The 24,798-nt window shown below is 37.8% G+C and overlaps 1 protein-coding gene across 5 annotated transcripts in view; it reads left to right on the top strand.

The window, feature by feature from the left end:
• Nucleotides 1–302: 302 nt before the first annotated feature.
• Nucleotides 303–24,798, top strand: part of LOC131948028 (neuron navigator 3) — a 142,373-nt gene continuing 117,877 nt past the window's right edge. For 4 of the 5 annotated variants that reach the window (XM_059309493.1, XM_059309497.1, XM_059309496.1 and 1 more), the window contains exon 1: nt 21,868–21,980. In XM_059309493.1, coding sequence (XP_059165476.1) covers nt 21,918–21,980 — 63 coding nt within the window. In that variant the 5' untranslated portion in view covers nt 21,868–21,917. Of the gene's footprint in view, nt 357–21,867; nt 21,981–24,798 lie in introns of those variants that run through there. The other variant, XM_059309495.1, reaches the window with a different exon arrangement.

Below are 24,798 nucleotides of genomic sequence, written 5' to 3'. Positions count from 1 at the left end.
AAGCACAAGCACAAACAGAACGGATGATGCTTATCCAGTAATGGTCAAGCACATACACAAACAGAACGGATGATATATGTCCAGTAATGGGCAAGCAAATGCACAAACAGAACGGATGATATATGTCCAGTAATGGGCAAGCAAATGCACAAACAGAACGGATGATATATGTCCAGTAATGGGCAAGCAAATGCACAAACAGAACGGATGATGCATGCCCAGTAATGGACGAGCCGCCGCCGTTACCTAACCGTAACGCTGGTACGGTGCGAGACCACAAAGAGCAGACGACGGATGTAAGCCTCAAACCGCGTGCCGGCTGTGGAGGATGCTATTCAGTAGACGAGACAATCAAGGTAGGTCTTTTCTTTACTTGCCACGCGTATGAGTGCCACGTTAGCAAATCGTATTGAACCCACATTAATAATGTCACGTTATAACTTCGAGTTCAGCTCACAAAATAACGTCACGTTTTAAAGTCGAGTTCATCCCACATTAAGAATGTTACGTTATAAGAACTAAACGAGCCCACATTAAAAATGCCACGTTATAAGATCTAGTTCGTCCTACAGTACGAATGTCACGTTGTAAGATTTAGATGAGCCCAAAGAAAGTCATGTTAGAAAAAAGAATATGTGCAGAGAGAGGGATTCAGTAAATATATATAAATACGAGCCGACCCGCGGCATATCATACGCCGCTATTTAGTTGTTGTTTTTTCTACTTTTCAGTAATTCATAATTTGTGAATTCGACAGTACCAACGCTGCCACTGAAAATATTTCTTTAAAACATTATAAGTAGCTCGTTAAGGACGATACCCCCCCCCCCCTCTCGTCCCCGCCCCCCCCCCCTCCGTTAAAGTAAACTCCACTTAGTTACCACCCCCTCCCCTCTACGTTTAAAATTGTTTCAAACTAAATTATCTGCCCCTAATAGTCGTCACTAAACCCGGCTCTGCTTGTAAACAATTAGCGTGAACCACAACTCACCAGACCATGTAGGGGTGGGGGTGGTAGGGAGCGCGCTTGCAGCTTGTTTTCTAGCGTCTCCCAGAAGAGAATTATATATATAGATATACATATACACAATATATATATATATATATATATATATATATATATATATATATATATATATATATATATATATAAAGCAATCCCGTGAGCGCTATGGCGCCTACGTTCGTTTAAAACAATCCGAAAGACTATGCATAAGTTTGGGTTTTAGAGTCGTTCACCAAACATAATCAGGCGCGTCCGCCGGCGTCCAGGCAGTGTGTGATTTTGCGCCCCGGGTTTTTAGAGCGGTAGTGTAGGTAAAACCGTGGCCCTAATAATTATGATCCAAGCGCAGGTATTGTTTACATTTAAATAATTCAGTTTTAGAAAATAAAGTCACTCTTTTAAGAACATAGGATTAGTAAGGCATTGATGAAATCCTTCTAATATATTTCATCAGACTTTATTTGTCTTTTATGCATCGCTACAAGTTATGTCCGATCTCCATGAAACTTAAGGAAATTGTTGAGAATACTCATTGGGAGGTTTCTGAGAAAAAAAGATTTCAATTTTGCACGGGTGGGGTACCGGCAGGGTGCAATTTGGCACCCCAGGTTATTAAATAGCCATAGACTATGGTTATGAAGGGGCGTTAAAATTATTTCGTTAGACTTTATTCTATCCCCACGGCAACGCGCGGGGTCAGGCACCCTAGTGAATATATATATATATATATATATATATATATATATATATATATATATATATATATATATATATATATATATATATATATATATATATATATATATATATATATATATATATATATATATATATATATATATATATATATATATATATATATATACATATATATATATATATATATCCATATAAAATGTGTGTGTGGATATGTATTTAACTATGTGTGTGTATATATGTACTATTTACATATACGTGCTTCGCCACGTTGAATCCTTTTTAAATGTACCAAATTGAGAACTGAACAAAACGAAACACAAACACAAATGGAAACAGAACGTAACACGCAAACACAAACGAAAACATAAACGCTTACACACTTACACACATAGAAACAAAAATTCAAATTCAAACTCAAATTACGCTTTCTCTAACGATTTAACCATAATAATCAATGTGGTAGGAATAAAAAAAAAAGAATAGCTTAAATACTAATATTTAGATTGAGTTGAAATTCTTTTAAAATTACCTCCCCTCGCATAATTATTAAACATTTTAATTAATTAGATTTTTTCGACCCTACTGTATGTATCCCCTTTTTTCTAGGAATATAATATAATATTATTTGACATTGATCCGTTTAATATGCTTTAGCAATGTGCGTGTGTTTAATATTTTCTCAACTTTCATTCTTATGTATGCAAAAGAGTAAAAACTTTGCCGATCATCAAAAAATTGAAATTGTTACATAAATAGACCCTACTCCAATACTTAAAATAAGACAAAAAACGCGATGCAAGTAAAGTCGCACCATGTGTTTAAGTTTACTTAAATCTATAGCGAAGACTACCTGACCGCTTATATTATAGACTAGCTTATACTCGTGCTTCGCTACGATGTGGCTACGGATATTCATTCATCGCACCGCGCGGGTGGCGGTAGTAGCTTTTGGTGTAAATGGATATTTACGAAAATTATCTACGGTAAAAAAACGTTTTGTTTAATGCACACGCCGTCAATTAACACTATAAGTTTGGAAAATGAAATTTTTTGTAACACATTCAATATTAATTTTTATATCATTAATTTAGACGAAGAGTACTTTAAATTTATATCACTATTGCGATCAAGTCTATTTTTTCCCTCTATTTTTTTTGTACTCACGGATTTGCTATCCACCTGCCACAGATTATAAAAATCAACTTTATAAATTAGATACCACTGGGCCCTATGTCCTTATCTCTCAATATACTATTGGGTCCTGTGTCCCTAAATCTCAATATACCATTGGGTCACCTGTCTTTATATCTCAATATACCACTTGCCCCCCCCCCAATCCCTATCTCTCAATATACCACTGGGCCCCTTGAACCTATCTCTCAATATACCACTGGGCTCATTGAACCTATCACTCCATATACCACTGGGCCCCTTGAACCTATCTCTCAATATACCACTGGGTCCCTTGAACCTATCTCTCAATATACCACTGGGCTCATTGAACCTATCACTCAATATACCACTGGGCCCCTTGAACCTATCACTCAATATACCACTTGCCCCCCCCCCCAATCCCTGTCTCTCAATATACCACTGGGCCCCTTGAACCTATCACTCAATATACCACTGGGCCCCTTGAACCTATCACTCAATATACCACTGGGCCCCTTGAACCTATCTCTCAATATACCACTGGGCCCCTTGAACCTATCTCTCAATATACCACTGGGCCGCGACACCTTTCATGCTATATAAAATCAGCCATTAACGACTGGATCCGTCCCGACCACCCCTCCCACTTCCCATGCCCTACTCACTCTGACCGCGAGTGGCCATTGCCAACTGAAGCCAGCCAGATCAGCGAAATATCGGCTACCATCGATTGGTGACTGCATGGAATATAGCCAGGCTAACATGGAACCTTATGTGTGTTCTTTCGGAGAATTCATCTTTCTAACCAGTTGATTCTTGTATTTAGGGAATCCTTTGTTTTCCGGCTACATCCACGGTATGTCACCTACAAGGTCTAGTGATCCAGATAAAACAGTTCATATTTTAAAACATTTCCTTTAATGTTAACGATAAAACAGTATACGTTCAAAACAAAATTCTAAGTCTTACAGATAAAAACAGCTTATATTGTTAGAAATTACATCAAATGTAACTGAAAAAAAAACAGTATATATTTTTTTAGAAATTACCTCAAATGTTACAGATAAAAACAATATACATTTTTTAGAAGTTACCTCAAATCTCACAGATAAAAACAGTATATATATTTAGAAATAACCTCAAGTGTTACAGAAAAAACAGTATGTATTTTTTTTTTAGAAATTACCTCAAATGGTACGGATAAAAACAGTAGCCTATATATTTTTAAAATTTAAAAAATATAAAAAAATATATATATATTTTAAAATATATATAAAAATATTTAAAAAAACATTTACCTCACTTGTTACATATAAAACCGATAAAGCCTACACATTTTAAAAAATACCTGAAGTGTTAAACTAAAAACAGTACAATTTAAAAAAATATCTTAAGTTTGACAGATACCTGTTTTGATCATAGTTCGTTATAAATTTTGCACAAATACACGCACTCAATATATATAGCCTATATATATATATATATATATATATATATATATATATATAAATATATATATATATATAAATATATATGTATATATATATATATATATATATATATATATATATATATATATATATATATATATATATATATATATATATATATATATATATATATATATATATATATATATATATATATATATATATATATGTATGTATATATGTATATATGTATATATATATATATATATATATATATATATATATATATATATATATATATATATATATATATATATATATATATATATATATATATATATACAGGTACCGGTAATCTACCAATCTACCATAACAATTAAAAAATAACACTGACGATATTGCGACCACTTAGTTTGAACTGCGCATAATACTATTAATAGATTACATTTTTCTAGCCAAATGAATATTGAAATATTTTTTTTCAATATTTCTTTGAGCCGCATCTAGGAGTATGAAACAGACGAACTTGTCAAACACTGCAGCCCAGACTAACTTGTCAAACACACGACATACACCGCCACAGTGCACATTTGTGCAGCCCAGACTAACTTGTCAAACACACGACATACACCGCCACAGTGCACATTTGTGCAGCCCAGACTAACTTGTCAAACACACGACATACACCGCCACAGTGCACATTTGTGCAGCCCAGACTAACTTGTCAAACACACGACATACACCGTCACAGTGCACATTTGTGCAGCCCAGACTAACTTGTCAAACACACGACATACACCGTCACAGTGCACATTTGTGCAGCCCAGACTAACTTGTCAAACACACGACATACACCGCCACAGTGCACATTTGTGCAGCCCAGACTAACTTGTCAAACACACGACATACACTGCCACAGTGCACATTTGTGCAGCCCAGACTAACTTGTCAAACACACGACATACACCACCACATTGCACATTTGTGCAGCCCAGACTAACTTGTCAAACACACGACATACACCACCGCAGTGCACATTTGTGCAGCCCAGACTAACTTGTCAAACACACGACATACACTGCCACAGTGCACATTTGTGCAGCCCAGACTAACTTGTCAAACACACGACATACACCGCCACAGTGCACATTTGTGCAGCCCAGACTAACTTGTCAAACACACGACATACACTGCCACAGTGCACATTTGTGCAGCCCAGACTAACTTGTCAAACACACGACATACACCACCGCAGTGCACATTTGTGCAGCCCAGACTAACTTGTCACACACACGACATACACCGCCACTGCCGAGATCGTTATATTGATTATTAGCAGAACACGAAGCAAATGCTTCAATATGATATAGGGCTCGAGTTACAGTAGAGGCTCAATAGAAACATGACGATGAACGGTATACACCACTAGGTCATAGGTCACACAATACATGGACTAAGGTCAGATATAGGCACAAAATACATGGGCTAAGGTCAGATATAGGCACAAAATACATGGACTAAGGTCAGATATAGGCACAAAATACAAAGGACAGATATAGGCCACAAACTACAAGGACTAAAACTAGATTCAGATATAAGCCACGAAAACAATGCACTAAAAATACTAGCCAGGTGTAGATCACGAAAGGCACTAAAATGCTAGATTAGATATAGGCTACAAAGTACAGGATATTACACTTCAATTATTACTTTTATAATGCGGACACTATTACAAGTTTATCGGTTCTTAAATCGTGTTAGGACTTTTATTAATAGGAAACTATGGCGTCTTGGAAGAGTCGATGGCTGGGTTGTACGGGTTGAGGTTTTCCTGAGTGTTCGTGGGGGGCGTCTAAAACCACGAGCTGTCTAGAAACCTCCCTGATCACTTTCACTGCAAAGTGCCTCAATGCCAACAGCTATTGCGCTTGAGTTGAGACAAATCTATGCACCAATGGCTAACTGCACCCTATCACCTGCACGCACACGAATACCCGTTGCGGCATCCCCAAACACATCCCCCAGTAGGGTGACAGGGGAGACTGCCAAAGAGAAACGAGCACTACACACAGTCATTGCAGTGTCGCCGAAGAAAAAACAAGGCACGAACTGTGATACTCCTTACAAAAAAGACGCATGTCATAAAAACGACAACTCCAACACTGCTGCCAACCCCAGCCATTATAACCAGGCGGAGATTTACCTGAGCGAGAGGAATGACTCAAACAACGTCAGGAAACAAAACGACTCGTGGAGACGATCGTTGATTGAGAGAAAAGAAGATAGCATTTCAGGCGTTAAATGTCTTGAGTCATTGCTCTCATCATCTCCTTCATCCTCCTCGTTATCAACATTTGAAACGTCATCTTCATGCCAATCGTCGATGTCAACTTCGATTCATTTGGATAAAACTCCTTCGAGTGGATGTACTGAAAATAATGGAATATCCATCCGGTTATCGGAGATAAAAAGCAAAATAAATGTAAGTATTAAAGTTTATACCATCGGTCGAGTCGTTGAGAATAGCCAGTTAGTTGTCAGTCGTTCAAGTGGCCTTCATGAAGCACTGCATTTCACAATGTTGTTATTCTCCTTGTCGCAATTTTCTTGATATTATCATTGTCGCGATTCTTCATGTCATTTACTTTCTCGTATAAGAAGTATAGAGGAAGTCTTAAATCTTGCAAAAAATCGCCATCGAGATTTTCAAAAAAAATCACGACGTTTTACACCTCCCTGCGTCGGAAAAACTTACTTAACCAATTGTGCCCGTGTGTGTGTGTGTGTGTGTGTGTCTGTGAACACGATAACTTGAGTACCATTACAACTAGGTTGATGAAATTTCATATATAAGTAATATATATATATATATATATATATATATATATATATATATATATATATATATATATATATATATATATATATATATATATATATATATATATATATATATAAAATTTGCAGTTTTGTTTCAACTTTTCAGCGATTTAAGGTAACCGGAAGTGGAACTTATTCTACTTCTGATTTTTCAAAAGCCTATAACTTGAGTATTGTTTCAGATAGATAAACGAAATTTCCCATATAAATAAAAGATCTAATTCTCTGCCTTTTTTCAAATTTTGAGTAATTTCCGTTTGCATATGCAAACACAAATACAAAACTCAAAAAACGCAAACACAATCTCAAACACAAACGCAAATGTACTCAAATTACGCTTTCCAGATGGTCCGACCCTACTGTTATTAAAATGAATCAATTTTTTCTAGGAATATAAGCGAAATTATTATTTGACATTGATATGTTTAATATGTTTTAGCAATGTTCGTGTATTTAATATTTTCTTCACGTTCTTTTGTTGACGTATGCAAAAAAATAAAAACTTTGCCGACAATAAAAAAAATATAAGTCGATGAATAAATAGAACCTACAATAAGAAAGTAAAATCACAGTATGTGTTGCTGTTAAATGGTTCTACATTCTAGAATCTATAGCGATGACGGAATGACGAAAGGAAGGACTGACACACTACCACCAGTCTTACATAAATACTAGCCGTAATGTTTTTATTAGAAAAGGGAAGTAATTTGTGTTTTCCTAATTTGTCAAGGGGCGTAATGAGTGCTAAAGGACTAAATGTAAATAATTTTAAGACACAATTACATTTTTGTGAAGGATGATACATTTTCTTTAATTTTGTTAGACGGACATGCCGACAATTATTGCTATAAGTAAGCTATTGTGGATTGATTGAAAAACACAATGTGTAGGCCTATTAATTAATGAAAAAATACAAAAGGCTATGTAAATATTTTTAATCAGCAAAATTCTTCTAACAGGAAAATATATTGAAATTGCCTCTGAACCAAACCCTTCCTGGTTAGGTTAAGACCAAAATTTGGTTGGTTAGATGAGTATTGCTGGTCCTTCTGACGCTTATCCAGCTTACCATTGGTTTTCCTTTGAATCAAATATCTAATTAGATATTCTCTAATTGCTGTTATACATGCACTTTCCTGCTATCTTACGTTTTATAGTACTTCAGCTGGTACATTAGGTGTAGACCCGTTTTGTAAAGACAATTATAATATTACTGTCAGGTCTAGATGCTGGTACATTTGTTGAGACCCGTGTTATAAACCTATGTAATTATAATTGGCATGCTAATTAATGAAAGGAGGAAATTCACGAAATGTTTGTTTGAGAATTAGTGTTCTGGTTGTTTTTCCCAATAGCCTTTAAATCTGTGGCGTATGCAGATGGATGTGGGGGGGGGGGGGGGAGATGGAGGTTAGAACACATTCATCCATCAAAATGACAGCTATTGACAATACGCCCTTGTTGATATTCATCCCCATCAGTTCAAATTTATTTCAATGATAGGAAACATGGAGGTAATGTTCTTATGTGTAACATAAACGTGATGTTCTCATGTGTAACATTAACGTGATGTTCTCATGTGTAACATAAACGTGATGTTCTCATGATGTGTGACATTGACGTGATGTTTACATGATGTGTGACATTGACGTGATGTTCTCATGATGTGTGACATTGACGTGATGTTTACATGATGTGTGACATTGACGTGATGTTCTCATGATGTGTAACATAAACGTGATGTTCTCATGATGTGTGACATTGACGTGATGTTTACATGATGTGTGACATTGACGTGATGTTTACATGATGTGTGACATTGACGTGATGTTTACATGATGTGTGACATTGACGTGATGTTCTCATGATGTGTGACATTGACGTGATGTTTACATGATGTGTGACATTGACGTGATGTTTACATGATGTGTGACATTGACGTTATGTTTACATGATGTGTAACATAAACGTGATGTTTACATGATGTGTGACATTGACGTGTTGTTTACATGATGTGTAACATTGACGTGTTGTTTACATGATGTGTAACATTAACGTGATGTTTACATGATGTGTGACATTGACGTGATGTTTACATGATGTGTGACATTGACGTGATGTTTACATGATGTGTGACATTGACGTGATGTTTACATGATGTGTAACATTGACGTGATGTTTACATGATGTGTGACATTGACGTGATGTTTACATGATGTGTGACATTGACGTGATGTTCTCATGATGTGTGAGATTGACGTGATGTTTACATGATGTGTGACATTGACGTGATGTTCTCATGATGTGTGACATTGACGTGATATTTACATGTGTAACATTAACGTGATGTTTACATGATGTGTGACATTGACGTGATGTTCTCATGATGTGTGAGATTGACGTGATGTTTACATGATGTGTGACATTGACGTGATGTTTACATGATGTGTAACATAAACGTGATGTTCTCATGATGTGTGACATTGACGTGATGTTTACATGATGTGTGACATTGACGTGATGTTTACATGATGTACGACATTGACGTGATGTTTACATGGTGTGTGACATTGACGTGATGTTTACATGTGTAACATTAACGTGGTGTTTACATGATGTGTGACATTGACGTGATGTTTACATGATGTGTGACATTGACGTGATGTTCTCATGATGTGTGACATTGACGTGATGTTTACATGTGTAACATTAACGTGATGTTTACATGATGTGTGACATTGACGTGATGTTCTCATGATGTGTGACATTGACGTGATGTTTACATGATGTGTGACATTGACGTGATGTTTACATGATGTGTGACATGGACGTGATGTTTACATGATGTGTGACATTGACGTGATGTACTGCTGTTGCTGGTCCTCTCAGTACAATGAAGAGGTGGCAATCAAAATAAGTTTGTATCTTCAGAGGTCTAACACTGTCACAAAGACTTGGTTGACCACAATGGCGGAACTACCGTGCCTCCAAGCCACGCCATGCGGGATGTGGGAAAAGACAGACAGTTTAAGTTTATTAAAAACTCAAATACGGTTGGAGTAACACTCCTTCAAAAGTTTTAAAAGGGGCTCATAAAACTCTTCTAAATTATCGATAATGGGGGATTTGTTTTGTTTGTTGAGGACTTACGTCTCCGCTCGATTTTCAGCGTTGTTGGTTCTTACCACTATGCTAAGTTTTTAAAATATTACTCTAGATCTATGTCTGAGAAGCCAATAAAGAAATTTTGAAAATTTAGTTGCGAGTTTTGAGAAAAATGACTCTTTTAATTTTTTTTTCTTGTTTCGTCACTGCCTAAGCAGTTTTAAAAGGAAATGAAATACATTTTTAATATTTAGTCATTTCAGGCGAGAACAATCATATCTTTTTATGAATTAAATTATAATGGATGCGGACGTACCAGGTATGGCTTTAGTGACTGGACAGCTGAGGCTAATTGCAGCGTAGTGGTGTGTATCCCGCCACCCTCCCTCCACGGCACTCCGCTGGCTCGACATTATCGAACTGTTTCAAATATCCTCGCCAGTTTGGCTGGGGCCGAAAACGTCACCATGCAACTTGTAGGAATGAATCATCAATAAATAACTAGCACATGACAGCTGCGAGCCCGACCTATTTTTAGCTACCACAAGACCTCTTACAACTAAAATAGCAGGAAGTTAAATACATTTTCTTATTTTTATTTACTAATCCCGGACTGAATAAAGTCAAGGCGTCAAACAAGTGGATTGTCCAATAGAAATGTTGTATTCTCTAATGTTATATTCTCTAATGTTATACTCTAATGTTATATCCTCTATTGTTATATACTCTAATGTTATATTTCCTAATGATATATACTCTAATGTTATATTCCCTAATGTTATATACTCTAGTGTTATATTCCCTAATGTTATATACTCTAATGTTATATTCCCTAATGTTATATACTCTAATGTTATATTCCCTAATGTTATATACTCTAATGTTATATTCCCTAATGTTATATACCTACTCTAAAAGTATATTCTCTGTCCAGACAGACATTACAGACAGATATGATATAGGTTGGAGACACACTATAGATACACTGGTGATACAATGTTGTAGATATGCTACAAACTTACAAGATTAATACGTTAAGTTGGTGATACAATCTCTACTATACATTACGATGGTGGTACAATCTCTATTATACATTACGATGGTTGTACAATCTCTACTATACATTAAGTTGGTGATAAAATCTCTGCTATACATTAAGTTGGTGATACAATCTCTACTATACATTACGATGGTGGTACAATCTCTACTATACATTAAGATGGTGATACAATCTCTACTATACATTAAGTTGGTGATACAATCTGTACTATATATTAAGTTGGTGATACAATCTCTACTATACATTGCGATGGTGGTACAATCTCTACTATACATTAAGATGGTGATACAATCTCTACTATACATTACGATGGTGGTACAATCTCTACTATACCTTACGGTGGTGGTACAATCTCTACTATACATTACGATGGTGATACAATCTCTACTATACATTACGATGGTGGTACAATATCTCTACTATATATTAAGTTGGTGATACAATCTCTACTATACATTAAGATGGTGATACAATCTCTACTATACATTACGATGGTGGTACAATATCTCTACTATATATTAAGTTGGTGATACAATCTCTACTATACATTAAGATGGTGGTACAATCTCTACTATACATTAAGATGGTGGTACAATATCTCTACTATATATTAAGTTGGTGATACAATCTCTACTATACATTACAGTGGTGGTACAATCTCTACTATACATTACGGTGGTGGTACAATCTCTACTATAATTAAGATAGTGATACAATCTCTACTATACATTAAGTTGGTGATACAATCTGTACTATACATTAAGTTGGTGATACAATCTGTACTATACATTAAGTTGGTGATACAATCTGTACTATACATTAAGTTGCTGGTACAATCTGTACTATACATTAAGTTGGTGATACAATCTGTACTATACATTTCGATGGTGGTACAATCTCTACTATACATTACGATGGTGGTACAATCTCTACTATACATTACGATGGTGATACAATCTCTACTATACATTAAGTTGCTGGTACAATCTGTACTATACATTACGATGGTGATACAATCTCTGCTATACATTAAGATGGTGATACAACATAGATCTACAGCACAGCAAACAATGAGTAACAATGTTCAATTTTTAAGTCCTCAAACACTGCTGCAGTTTAAAGTAGCCTAAAGCTTTCATGTGCCAGTAGGAAAGTACAAATGATGGGGTATACGGAGTCATGGTAGAGGAGGGTGGGGGACATAGAGGACAGTCACATAAAGTAGAGGAGGGTGGGGGCAATAGAGGACAGTCACATAAAGTAGAGGAGGGTGGGGGCAATAGAGGACAGTCACATAAAGTAGAGGAGGGTGGGGGGCCATAGAGGACAGTCACATAAAGTAGAGGAGGGTGGGGGACATAGAGGACAGTCACATAAAGTAGAGGAGGGTGGGGGGGGGCATAGAGGACAGTCACATAAAGTAGAGGAGGGTGGGCGGCCATAGAGGACAGTCACATAAAGTAGAGGAGGGTGGGGGGGCCATAGAGGACAGTCACATAAAGTATAGGAGGGTGGGGGACATAGAGGACAGTCACATAAAGTAGAGGAGGGTGGGCGGCCATAGAGGACAGTCACATAAAGTAGAGGAGGGTGGGGGGGCCATAGAGGACAGTCACATAAAGTAGAGGAGGGTGGGGGCAATAGAGGACAGTCACATAAAGTAGAGGAGGGTGGGGGCAATAGAGGACAGTCACATAAAGTAGAGGAGGGTGGGCGGCCATAGAGGACAGTCACATAAAGTAGAGGAGGGTGGGGGCAATAGAGGACAGTCACATAAAGTAGAGGAGGGTGGGGGCAATAGAGGACAGTCACATAAAGTAGAGGAGGGTGGGCGGCCATAGAGGACAGTCACATAAAGTAGAGGAGGGTGGGCGGCCATAGAGGACAGTCACATAAAGTAGAGGAGGGTGGGGGCCATAGAGGACAGTCACATAAAGTAGAGGAGGGTGGGGGGGGGCCATAGAGGACAGTCACATAAAGTAGAGGAGGGTGGGGGCAATAGAGGACAGTCACATAAAGTAGAGGAGGGTGGGCGGCCATAGAGGACAGTCACATAAAGTAGAGGAGGGTGGGCGGCCATAGAGGACAGTCACATAAAGTAGAGGAGGGTGGGGGCCATAGAGGACAGTCACATAAAGTAGAGGCGGGTGGGGGCCATAGAGGACAGTCACAAAGCCGAAGAATGTCATCGAGGGACGAGAGAGAGAGAGAGAGGTGTGGGGGTGGGGATGCTGTGGAGATGTAATGAAAATCAATGTGTGAAAGATCGTCGTTTCCACGGTCAATGCCAACAGGTCCTTCGTGTTTTCAGTGTGTATGTGTGCGTTAGATACAACGTGTGTGTAGGTCTGCTATATCTGACCGATGACTTCACATGTGACGTATCAGGTATGAAACAGTTTCATGTTGATTATGTTGTTAAATACGGTTAAGCTTATCCTAGTTATTATTTCTCCATTGAAAGCAAATATACCATTCGAATAAGAGGTCAAAATGTGACGGTTTGACAACTTTATCTTGGTCGAGTTTTTCTCTATTACTGCCTACAATAATAAACGAATTTATGAGAGACAACATGGACATATTGAGTTGAGACAACATGGACATATTGAGTTGAGACATGGACATATTGAGTTGAGACAACATGGACATATTGAGTTGAGACATGGACATATTGAGTTGAGACAACATGGACATATTGAGTTGAGACAACATGGACATATTGAGTTGAGACATGGACATATTGAGTTGAGACATGGACATATTGAGTTGAGACAACATGGACATATTGAGTTGAGACAACATGGACATATTGAGTTGAGACAACATGGACATATTGAGTTGAGACAACATGGACATATTGAGTTGAGACATGGACATATTGAGTTGAGACATGGACATATTGAGTTGAGACAACATGGACATATTGAGTTGAGACATGGACATATTGAGTTGAGACAACATGGACATATTATGTTGTAACATGTACATATTGAGTTGAGACAACATGGACATATTAAGTTGAGACAACATGTACATATTGAGTTGAGACAACATGGACATATTAAGTTGAGACAACATGGACATATTGAGTTGAGACAACATGGACATATTGAGTTGAGACAACATGGACATATTATGTTGAGACATGGGCATATTGAGTTGAGACAACATGGGCATATTGAATTGAGACAACATGGACATATTGAGTTGAGACATGGACATATTGAGTTGAGACAACATGGACATATTATGTTGTAACATGTACATATTGAGTTGAGACAACATGGACATATTGAGTTGAGACATGGACATATTATGTTGAGACAACATGGACATATTAAGTTGAGACAACATGGACATATTATGTTGTGACGTGGAAATATTGAAACAACATGGACATATTAAGTTGAGACAACATGGACATATTAATTTAAGACATAGACATATTGAGTTGAGACAACATGGACATATTGAGTTGAGACAACATGTACATATTGAGTTGAGACAACATGGACATATTGAGTTGAGACAACATGGACATATTGAGTTGAGCCATGGACATATTGAGTTGAGACAACATGGACATATTGAGTTGAGACAACATGGACATATTAAGTTGAGACAACATGGACATATTGAGTTGAGACATGGACATATTGAGTTGAGACAACATGGACATATTGAGTTGAGACATGGACATATTGAGTTGAGACATGGACATATTGAGTTGAGACAACATGGACATATTGAGTTGAGACATGGACATATTGAGTTGAGACAACATGGACATATTATGTTGTAACATGTACATATTGAGTTGAGACATGGACATATTGAGTTGAGACATGGACATATTGAGTTGAGACATGGACATATTGAGTTGAGACAACATGGACATATTGAGTTGAGACATGGACATATTGAGTTGAGACAACATGGACATATTATGTTGTAACATGTACATATTGAGTTGAGACAACATGGACATATTGAGTTGAGACATGGACATATTGAGTTGAGACATGGACATATTGAGTTGAGACAACATGGACATATTGAGTTGAGACATGGACATATTGAGTTGAGACAACATGGACATATTATGTTGTAACATGTACATATTGAGTTGAGACAACATGGACATATTGAGTTGAGACAACATGTACATATTGAGTTGAGACAACATGTACATATTTAGTTGAGACAACATGGACATATTGAGTTGAGACAACATGGACATATTATGTTGAGACATGGGCATATTGAGTTGAGACAACATGGGCATATTGAATTGAGACAACATGGACATATTGAGTTGAGACATGGACATATTGAGTTGAGACAACATGGACATATTATGTTGTAACATGTACATATTGAGTTGAGACAACATGGACATATTGAGTTGAGACATGGACATATTATGTTGAGACAACATGGACATATTAAGTTGAGACAACATGGACATATTATGTTGTGACGTGGAAATATTGAAACAACATGGACATATTAAGTTGAGACAACATGGACATATTAATTTAAGACATAGACATATTGAGTTGAGACAACATGGACATATTAACCTAAGACAACATGGACATTAAGTTGCGACATGGACAAATTGAGACATATACATACTGAGCTGAGACAAAAATTGACATTTTGATACAAGATGCGTATACTTACTGAGCGATGAGACCTTATAGACATACATATATACTGACTTGAGATCAGATGGGTATACATACATAGTGAGTTGAGGCCGCATAGACATACTGATGTAATATGGTGACATTTTTATATAAATGTGCCATCTTTCTCTCAAAGACTAACAGCCGCAGCTTGTAATTCAACATTGAATAATTGATATTTGACGACTTAGAAGTATGGGGGGAAATGGTGATTGTGAAATATTGATTGTGTGGGTCAATACAATCCCGGTGGTCCAGGAGAACACAACCAAACCCTGGCGGGATACACGGCCATGACCGTTATTTCAAACAAATAAGCCATCGATTGATGCCGGCTTTAGATAAACATTGTAGGCATAAAGTTGCTTGCCTCTTTACGTACGCTTCACAGCTGGTTTTATTACCATAACTCCTCAGATGATGGCTTGACTTAGCTGAAGTTTCCTCAGACAATCTCGACTGTTCTAGCACAGTCATGGTAGCCAATTGAAACACAACTTTAACACTAACCTAATTAAGGTCAACATCTACACATTTTCAACCATTTTTGGAGGATATAACAATAAGGAAACTGCCGCAATAAAAATGGCGGCCCCCAAAAGTTGAGCGAATAGTTGAACGTGACATCGTGCCGAGAGAAAATCTGGGTGCTCATGTCGAATGTAACCAATGATGGGAATCTCGCCCAGAATGGAGAAACAAATTTCTAGAAAATTTGTGCGCGGACTGGCACCTGGTACCTGCCGGTCACCTGCAGAGTTGCAACAGGTGACAAGTTCTGTGGAGGTGAGACCAGTTTCGTCAAGTTTTGTCAACCAGTGTTGTCAAGTTTTGTCGACCAGTTTTGCCAAGTTTTGTCGACCAGTGTTGTCAAGTTTTGTCGACCAGTGTTGTCAAGTTTTGTCGACCAGTTTTGTCAAGTTTTGTCGACCAGTGTTGTCAAGTTTTGTCGACCAGTTTTGTCAAGTTTTGTCGACCAGTGTTGTCAAGTTTTGTCGACCAGTTTTGTCAAGTTTTGTCGACCAGTGTTGTCAAGTTTTGTCGACCAGTTTTGTCGACCAGTGTTGTCAAGTTTTGTCGACCAGTTTTGTCAAGTTTTGTCGACCAGTGTTGTCAAGTTTTGTCGACCAGTGTTGTCAAGTTTTGTCGACCAGTGTTGTCAAGTTTTGTCGACCAGTTTCGTCAAGTTTTGTCAACCAGTTTCGTCAAGTTTTGTCAACCAGTGTTGTCAAGTTTTGTCGACCAGTTTTGTCAAGTTTTGTCGACAAGTTTCGACAAGTTTTGTGAATAATTAGTGTCCTGTTTGTGCAGACATTTGTTATCAAGCTGAATGAGGTGATACGTTTGATAAAACTGAGACACTTGTGGTCAAGATTTCTCAAATCATACAATTCTTCTCAGGTTTTTAAAATGACCATAGCTGCATATAGTGTAACCTACTGTCAGTTGACTTTCTTCTGTTTTGTGTACACAAATAAAAACTTGTTGTTATAAACGTTATTTTTGACTTAAAAAATTAAATATATGTTTGAGTACTATAGCCAGCAGAACGTGAGATGTTAAAGTCTACAAACACTTATATATTTATACACTTTTATTTATTTACATCTCACAACAATTTTAAGAACGTAAAATTGTTATATTTACAAACACTTATATACTTATACACTTTTATTTATAAACATTTCACAACAAATTTAAGAACTTTCTTTTCGAATCTGAATGGTGCATATAGTAGAGTTCATATAGAGCTGGGTGGATTAAGGGACGTTATCGCTTAAACAATATTGTTTTGTTTTTTTTTTTACTTTCTCGTATATACGAAGTATAGAGAAAGTCTTGTAATCGTGCAAAAAAAAAAAAATATCGAGATTTTTACAAATCTCGACGTTTTACACCTCACTGATACGGAAAAACATAATTTTGCAATCTTGTCCGTATGTCTGTGTGTCTGTCTGTGTGTCTGTCTGTATGTCTGTCTGTGTGTAAACACGATAACTTGAGTACCGTTACAGCTAGGTTGATGAAATTTCATATATATGTATTTTATCAAAATCGTAGATCCTGATCAACTTTTGAGCGATTTCCGATAACCGGAAGTGGTACTTTTTCTACTTTGAGTTTTTCAAAAGCCTATAACTTGAGTACTATTTCAGATAGTTAAATGAAATTTCACATGTAAGTAAAAGATCTAATTCTCTACCTTCTGTCCAATTTTGAGCTATTTCCGTTGACCGAAAGTACTAATTTACGCTATTTCCGATTTCTCAAAAAAACGCATGTAAATTTATAAAGTACTAATAATAAATTAATATTGCGCACTATTATGCACATTTAGTTTTGGCGTTCCTTTGGTGCGCAATTCTTTTTTCTATGAGATTCTATTCTATTTTTAAAGGTTTAAGTAGTTAAAAATCATGTCTATATTCCAAGTTATATAAGAATATTCGAGAAAGTTTAGGGGAGATCACTCCCGGTTTATTCTTTGTAGTAAATAGCTGACAATAAAATTGTTTAATTTTTTAAAATTATTTTTCCACATTAAATAGTATGCTTAGTAACTGACATAAAAAACCCTGAAAATCTAACTAACCAATCTTTTTTTATTGTCTTACGGCAGACTTTACATGTAGCTACTAAGTAATGTGACCGTTTTTTTTTTTTTTTGTCGTTACGATTGTAATAGAAAATGGACTTAGCGTCTCCAAAAGATCGATAACACAAGGGGAGTTAAGCGATGTTTCACAAGGTGAAAGTGATGAGCTTTAGAGTTATCTCCGTGTGCTTGCTGATGACGTCAGATGTAGTTCATGTGACTAGTGGTATCCCAATTTAGAAGATGATCTCATTGTTCAAGACGCACTTGTTTTACCGGAAACCCAGTTGACCTTGGCGTATGAATATAACTCTCTCACCGCCCCAGGTTTTGACAAAAATCTTGTTAAAAAGAAAAAGAACATGTTATAAGCTCGCCTCAATTCAATAACACAAATAATAGAACATTTAGTCCAGAGGCGGGTTTAGCAGGCTATGTGGATGTTGTTACCATAGGTACGGTGTCAGTAGGTTATGACCAATGTGCTGACTGCATGTAGTTGTTTGACCAATGTGTTGACTGCGTGTAGCTGTTTGACCAATGTGCTGACCCCGTGTAGTTGTTTGACCAATGTGTTGACCCCGTGTAGTTGTTTGACCAATGTGTTGACCCCGTGTAGTTGTTTGACCAATGTGTTGACCCCGTGTAGTTGTTTGACCAATGTGTTGACCCCGTGTAGTTGTTTGACCAATGTGTTGACCCCGTGTAGTTGTTTGACCAATGTGTTGACCCCGTGTAGTTGTTTGACCAATGTGCTGACCCCGTGTAGTTGTTTGACCAATGTGTTGACCGCGTGTAGATGTTTGTCCAATGTGTTGACCGCGTGTAATTGTTTGACAAATGTGTTGAACCCGTGTAATTGTTTGACCAATGTGTTTACCGCGTGTCGTTTGACCAACGTTCTGGCGTTTTAGTTTATGAAATTTAAATATCTACCTTCTCACCGTCATCCCCTACCCCACCGCCCCTCCCCTAGCCTGCCCTAGGCGGGGGCATGTCTCGGCGCTCTGATAAGCTTGTTTTTATTTCTAACAATGAGACCAGCAAGGCTAGGCATTTCTTCCACTTGCACGTTAGCTTCTTTTTCTTTATGTGGACTGTGGATAACATCATGTCTTATTCCTGTATGTACACTGTAAGGATATGTGGATAACATCATGTCTTATTCCTGTATGTACACTGTAAGGATATGTGGATAACATCATGTCTTATTCCTGTATGTACACAGTAAGGATATATGGACTGTGGATATCATCATGTTTTATTCCTCTATATGTGGACTGCGGATAATATGTATTTATATTCTTTTAATTATGATGTAATACCAAGCAAAGTCGTGTGTTTATACCAGTAGTTCACTCTCGACTGTTCAAGATAAAACTCTGGAGTGGTTGAATTCTTATGTTATCATGCACGTCGGTTTTGTCGATGATAAAAACCAATCACTGCGAGTCTTGCCTGGTTGGTCTAGGTATTGGACGAGTGTAGTAAGGATTTCATGTTTACTAGATCTGACTGGATCCACCCCCATAGAGGTGTCTTCACATGTTTACTAGATCTGACTGGATACACCCCCATAGAGGTGTCTTCACATGTTTACTAGATCTGACTGGATCCACCCCCATAGAGGTGTCTTCACATGTTTACTAGATCTGACTGGATACACCCCCATAGAGGTGTCTTTACATGTTTACTAGATCTGACTGGATACACCCCCATAGAGGTGTCTTCACATGTTTACTAAATCTGACTGGATCCACCCCCATAGAGGTGTCTACATGTTTACTAGATCTGACTGGATACACCCCCATAGAGGTGTCTTCACATGTTTACTAGATCTGACTGGATACACCCCCTTAGAGGTGCCTTTACATGTTTACTAGATCTGACTGGATACACCCCCATAGAGGTGTCTTCACATGTTTATTAGATCTGACTGGATACACCCCCATAGAGGTGTCTTCACATGTTTACTAAATCTGACTGGATACACCCCCATAGAGGTGCCTTCACATTTACTAGATCTGACTGGATACACCCCCATAGAGGTGTCTTCACATGTTTACTAAATCTGACTGGATCCACCCCCATAGAGGTGTCTACATGTTTACTAGATCTGACTGGATACACCCCCATAGAGGTGTCTTCACATGTTTACTAGATCTGACTGGATACACCCCCATAGAGGTGTCTTCACATGTTTTCTAGATCTGACTGGATACACCCCCATAGAGGTGTCTTCACATGTTTACTAGATCTGACTGGATACACCCCCATAGAGGTGTCTACATGTTTACTAGATCTGACTGGATACACCCCCATAGAGGTGTCTTCACATGTTTACTAGATCTGACTAGATACACCCCCTTAGAGGTGCCTTTACATGTTTACTAGATCTGACTGGATACACCCCCATAGAGGTGTCTTCACATGTTTATTAGATCTGACTGGATACACCCCCATAGAGGTGTCTTCACATGTTTACTAAATCTGACTGGATACACCCCCATAGAGGTGCCTTCACATTTACTAGATCTGACTGGATACACCCCCATAGAGGTGTCTTCACATGTTTACTAAATCTGACTGGATCCACCCCCATAGAGGTGTCTACATGTTTACTAGATCTGACTGGATACACCCCCATAGAGGTGTCTTCACATGTTTACTAGATCTGACTGGATACACCCCCATAGAGGTGTCTTCACATGTTTACTAGATCTGACTGGATACACCCCATAGAGGTGTCTTCACATGTTTACTAGATCTGACTGGATACACCCCCTTAGAGGTGCCTTTACATGTTTACTAGATTTGACTGGATCCACCCCCATAGAGGTGTCTACATGTTTACTAGATCTGACTAGATCCACCCCCATAGAGGTGTCTTCACATGTTTACTAGATCTGACTGGATCCACCCCCATAGAGGTGTCTACATGTTTACTAGATCTGACTGGATCCACCCCCATAGAGGTGTCTTCACATGTTTACTAGATCTGACTGGATACACCCCCATAGAAGTGTCTTCACATGTTTACTAGATCTGACTGGATACACCCCCATAGAGGTGCCTTTTCAAGTTTACTAGATCTGACTGGATACACCCCCATAGAGGTGTCTTCACATGTTTTCTAGATCTGACTGGATACACCCCCATAGAGGTGTCTTCACATGTTTACTAGATCTGACTGGATACACCCCCATAGAGGTGTCTTCACATGTTTATCGGTTCTGATGGCAACAAAGAAGTCAAACAATTTGGTACCAGTTGCATTGTTTTACTTGAGTTAGGCATGGTGCTAGATTACGTCATCACAGTGTGGGATTCCCCAGAGCCTAAATCCTTCAACTCGCAGGTAAAAAAACTCTCCAGCTTCCAAGTCAAGTTAACTTTCTTGTAAACTAACGTCCCTTGTAAACTGACGTCCCTTCTAAACTGACGTCCCTTTTGTAAACTGACGTCCCTATCATGTAAACTGACGTCCCTTTCCTGTAAACTGACGTCCCTTTCCTGTAAACTAACGTCCCTTGTAAACTGACGTCCCTTCTAAACTGACGTCCCTTTTGTAAACTGACGTCCCTTGTAAACTGACGTCCCTTTCATGTCAACTGACGTCCCTTGTAAACTGACGTCCCTTTCATGGATACATATTTTTATTCCGCTATAGCTTGTAAAATTTGTACTTTCAAGTGTTTTATTCATTAGAATTATTGTTTCTTACAGAACCATTATAGGTGTTAACTATAGTTTCTTATAAAAATTAAGGGTGGGTATGACAGACTTTAATGGGGAGTGCGGGGGGGGGCGGGGGGTGGGGTGATTGTTATGACGTTGTGTAACGACTGGGATACAAAATGTGACGTCACATGACAGTGATTAACGGCACTGTAAAATGCTTGCCAACTACAGAAACTATTATGTTTCTGTTTTTATTCATTACATTCTGCATTGCCTCTTCATCTGATGCTACTATTGGTTCACGGGAAAATGCGCATATAGAAAAACGCATAAACTAAACAGAACTATGCGCCCATAGAAAATGCTGCAAGAGAAATTTGCGCTGAAAGATTTTTTTTGGACTAATTTTACACAATTGTAAATAGAATTGTTTGGATCGAATATCGAGTAGAGAGTGCGACAGCTATTAGAACGTTTCGGATTCTTAACTGAGGATAGCTAGGTATAGTATTGTTGTTGTTTTTTTAAGCGCGAAAGTATTATTTAATGCATTATATTTAAATTAGGATTAGGGCTAGGAAAAAAAAAGAATTTCATCAGGGCGAAGGTTAAGAATTTAAATTCAATTGAATCGAAATCTCATGATCTTCTAATTCAGACATTAGTCGGTCGTCCTCGGCATGTTTGCAAAACTGCCGGCCTTTGTCCGAAATCAAGAACATTTTCGGACATTGGCCAGTTAATGGAAGGTGATAATGGCCAATGCGCAAAATGTCCTGCCGAAACAATCATTGGACAGCTTCGAGTTTGCCCGTTATATCCAACGTCCAACATATTTCTTGATTTTGGACATCGGCCAGCAAGTGAACTCTCTAAGGGAAACCTGTCAGGATTAGAAAAATATGAAATGATGTTGGATGTTGAAGAACATGAGAAGATGTTGAAGAACATGAGAAGATGTTGAAGAACATGAGAAGATCTGATATATTTTGGTATCTTAAACATCTCCAGCACACAAAACTGAATTATTAGATCATATATATATATATATATATATATATATATATATATATATATATATATATATATATATATATATATATACATATATATACATATATATATACATAATATATATATATATATCTTTACAGAGACGAAGCGACCCTTCCGCAGCCCGGGGACAAATATTCTATTTGCCCCCCCCCCATATAATTTTTATATTTATAATGCAAAACTGCAGCTAAAATGAGCTTTTAATTTTTTTCCAACCCATTTTGGCGCCCCCTAGGGTCGGCGTACAGGGACATATGTACCCCCGCCCTCCCCCCACCCCTCCCCTTACTACGCCTCTGTATCTTTAACATTATGAATTTGCTGTTCACATTACGCGAATGTGTTCATAAGAGAAGGTATATTTAGCCTTACATATGTTCATATGAGAAGGTATATTTAGCCTTACATATGTTCATATGAGAAGGTATATTTAGCGTTGCATAATATGTTCATTAGAGAAGATATATTTAGCCTTACATAATATGTTCATATGAGAAAGTATATTTAGCCTTACATAATATGTTCATTAGAGAAGATATATTTAGCCTTACATAATATGTTCATATGAGAAAGTATACAGAGTTTCTTCCAGGCATCTCTTCGGGGGGGGGGGGGGGGGCTAAGCCCCCCCCCCCCCCCCCCCGAAATTTTTTTACCGCCCCCCCCGAACGAAATGAAATTTATATAATTTATATAGAAAATATATACTTTTAACAGTGTCCGCCCCCCGAAGAAAGTCTACCGCCCCCCCCCCCCGAAAATTTCAAGTGCCCCCCCGGAGAGAAAAATTCTGGAAGAAACACTGAAAGTATATTAAGCCTTTGAGGGAGACATCATTATGAATTGAGTACAATAGGGTCAGATAATCAACAACTAGTCCAGTGTTTCTTCCAGACTTTTTCTCCGAGGGGGGGGGGGACTTGAAATTTTCGGAGGGGGGTTAAAAGTATATATTTTCTATAAAAATTCAATTTCGTTCGGGGGGAGGGGGACGGTAGACTTGCCTGGTAGAGATGCCTGGGTGAAACTCTGTGCTAGTTGGTCTTGTTTTTACCCCTTCCGTTCACCTCGATGTCGTTTGACGACCGAAAGGTGTTTCCGGTGCGAACTTTTATGTAACATTTTAATGCACCAAACCACAAAAGATACCGGGTTGGAGGGGGGAGGTTGGGAGTGGGGCATTACCCTATCGTATTGCGGGCACACAGTCAAAACCAACAATTAGCAGCTTTATCAGGTTGACAGTTGCACCCCTCTACACTTTTATAACACAAACATCAGAAATAGTTGACCTAAAACCACTTGACATTCTTTGACTAGGAATTTAATGCAACACCTAGGAGAAATATTAAAATCTTTAGATATTTCATAACTTGCCGGAAATGGACCAATATAGCGTACAATGCCCAGACTTTAAAAACAATGATGCACCCTCCCCT

The sequence above is a fragment of the Physella acuta genome, unplaced genomic scaffold, assembly GCF_028476545.2.
Source record: "Physella acuta isolate Inbredline_101_S28 unplaced genomic scaffold, ASM2847654v3 ptg000621l, whole genome shotgun sequence".
In the NCBI taxonomy this organism is placed as follows: domain Eukaryota; kingdom Metazoa; phylum Mollusca; class Gastropoda; family Physidae; genus Physella; species Physella acuta.
This window is presented reverse-complemented; position numbering and strand designations above follow the sequence as displayed.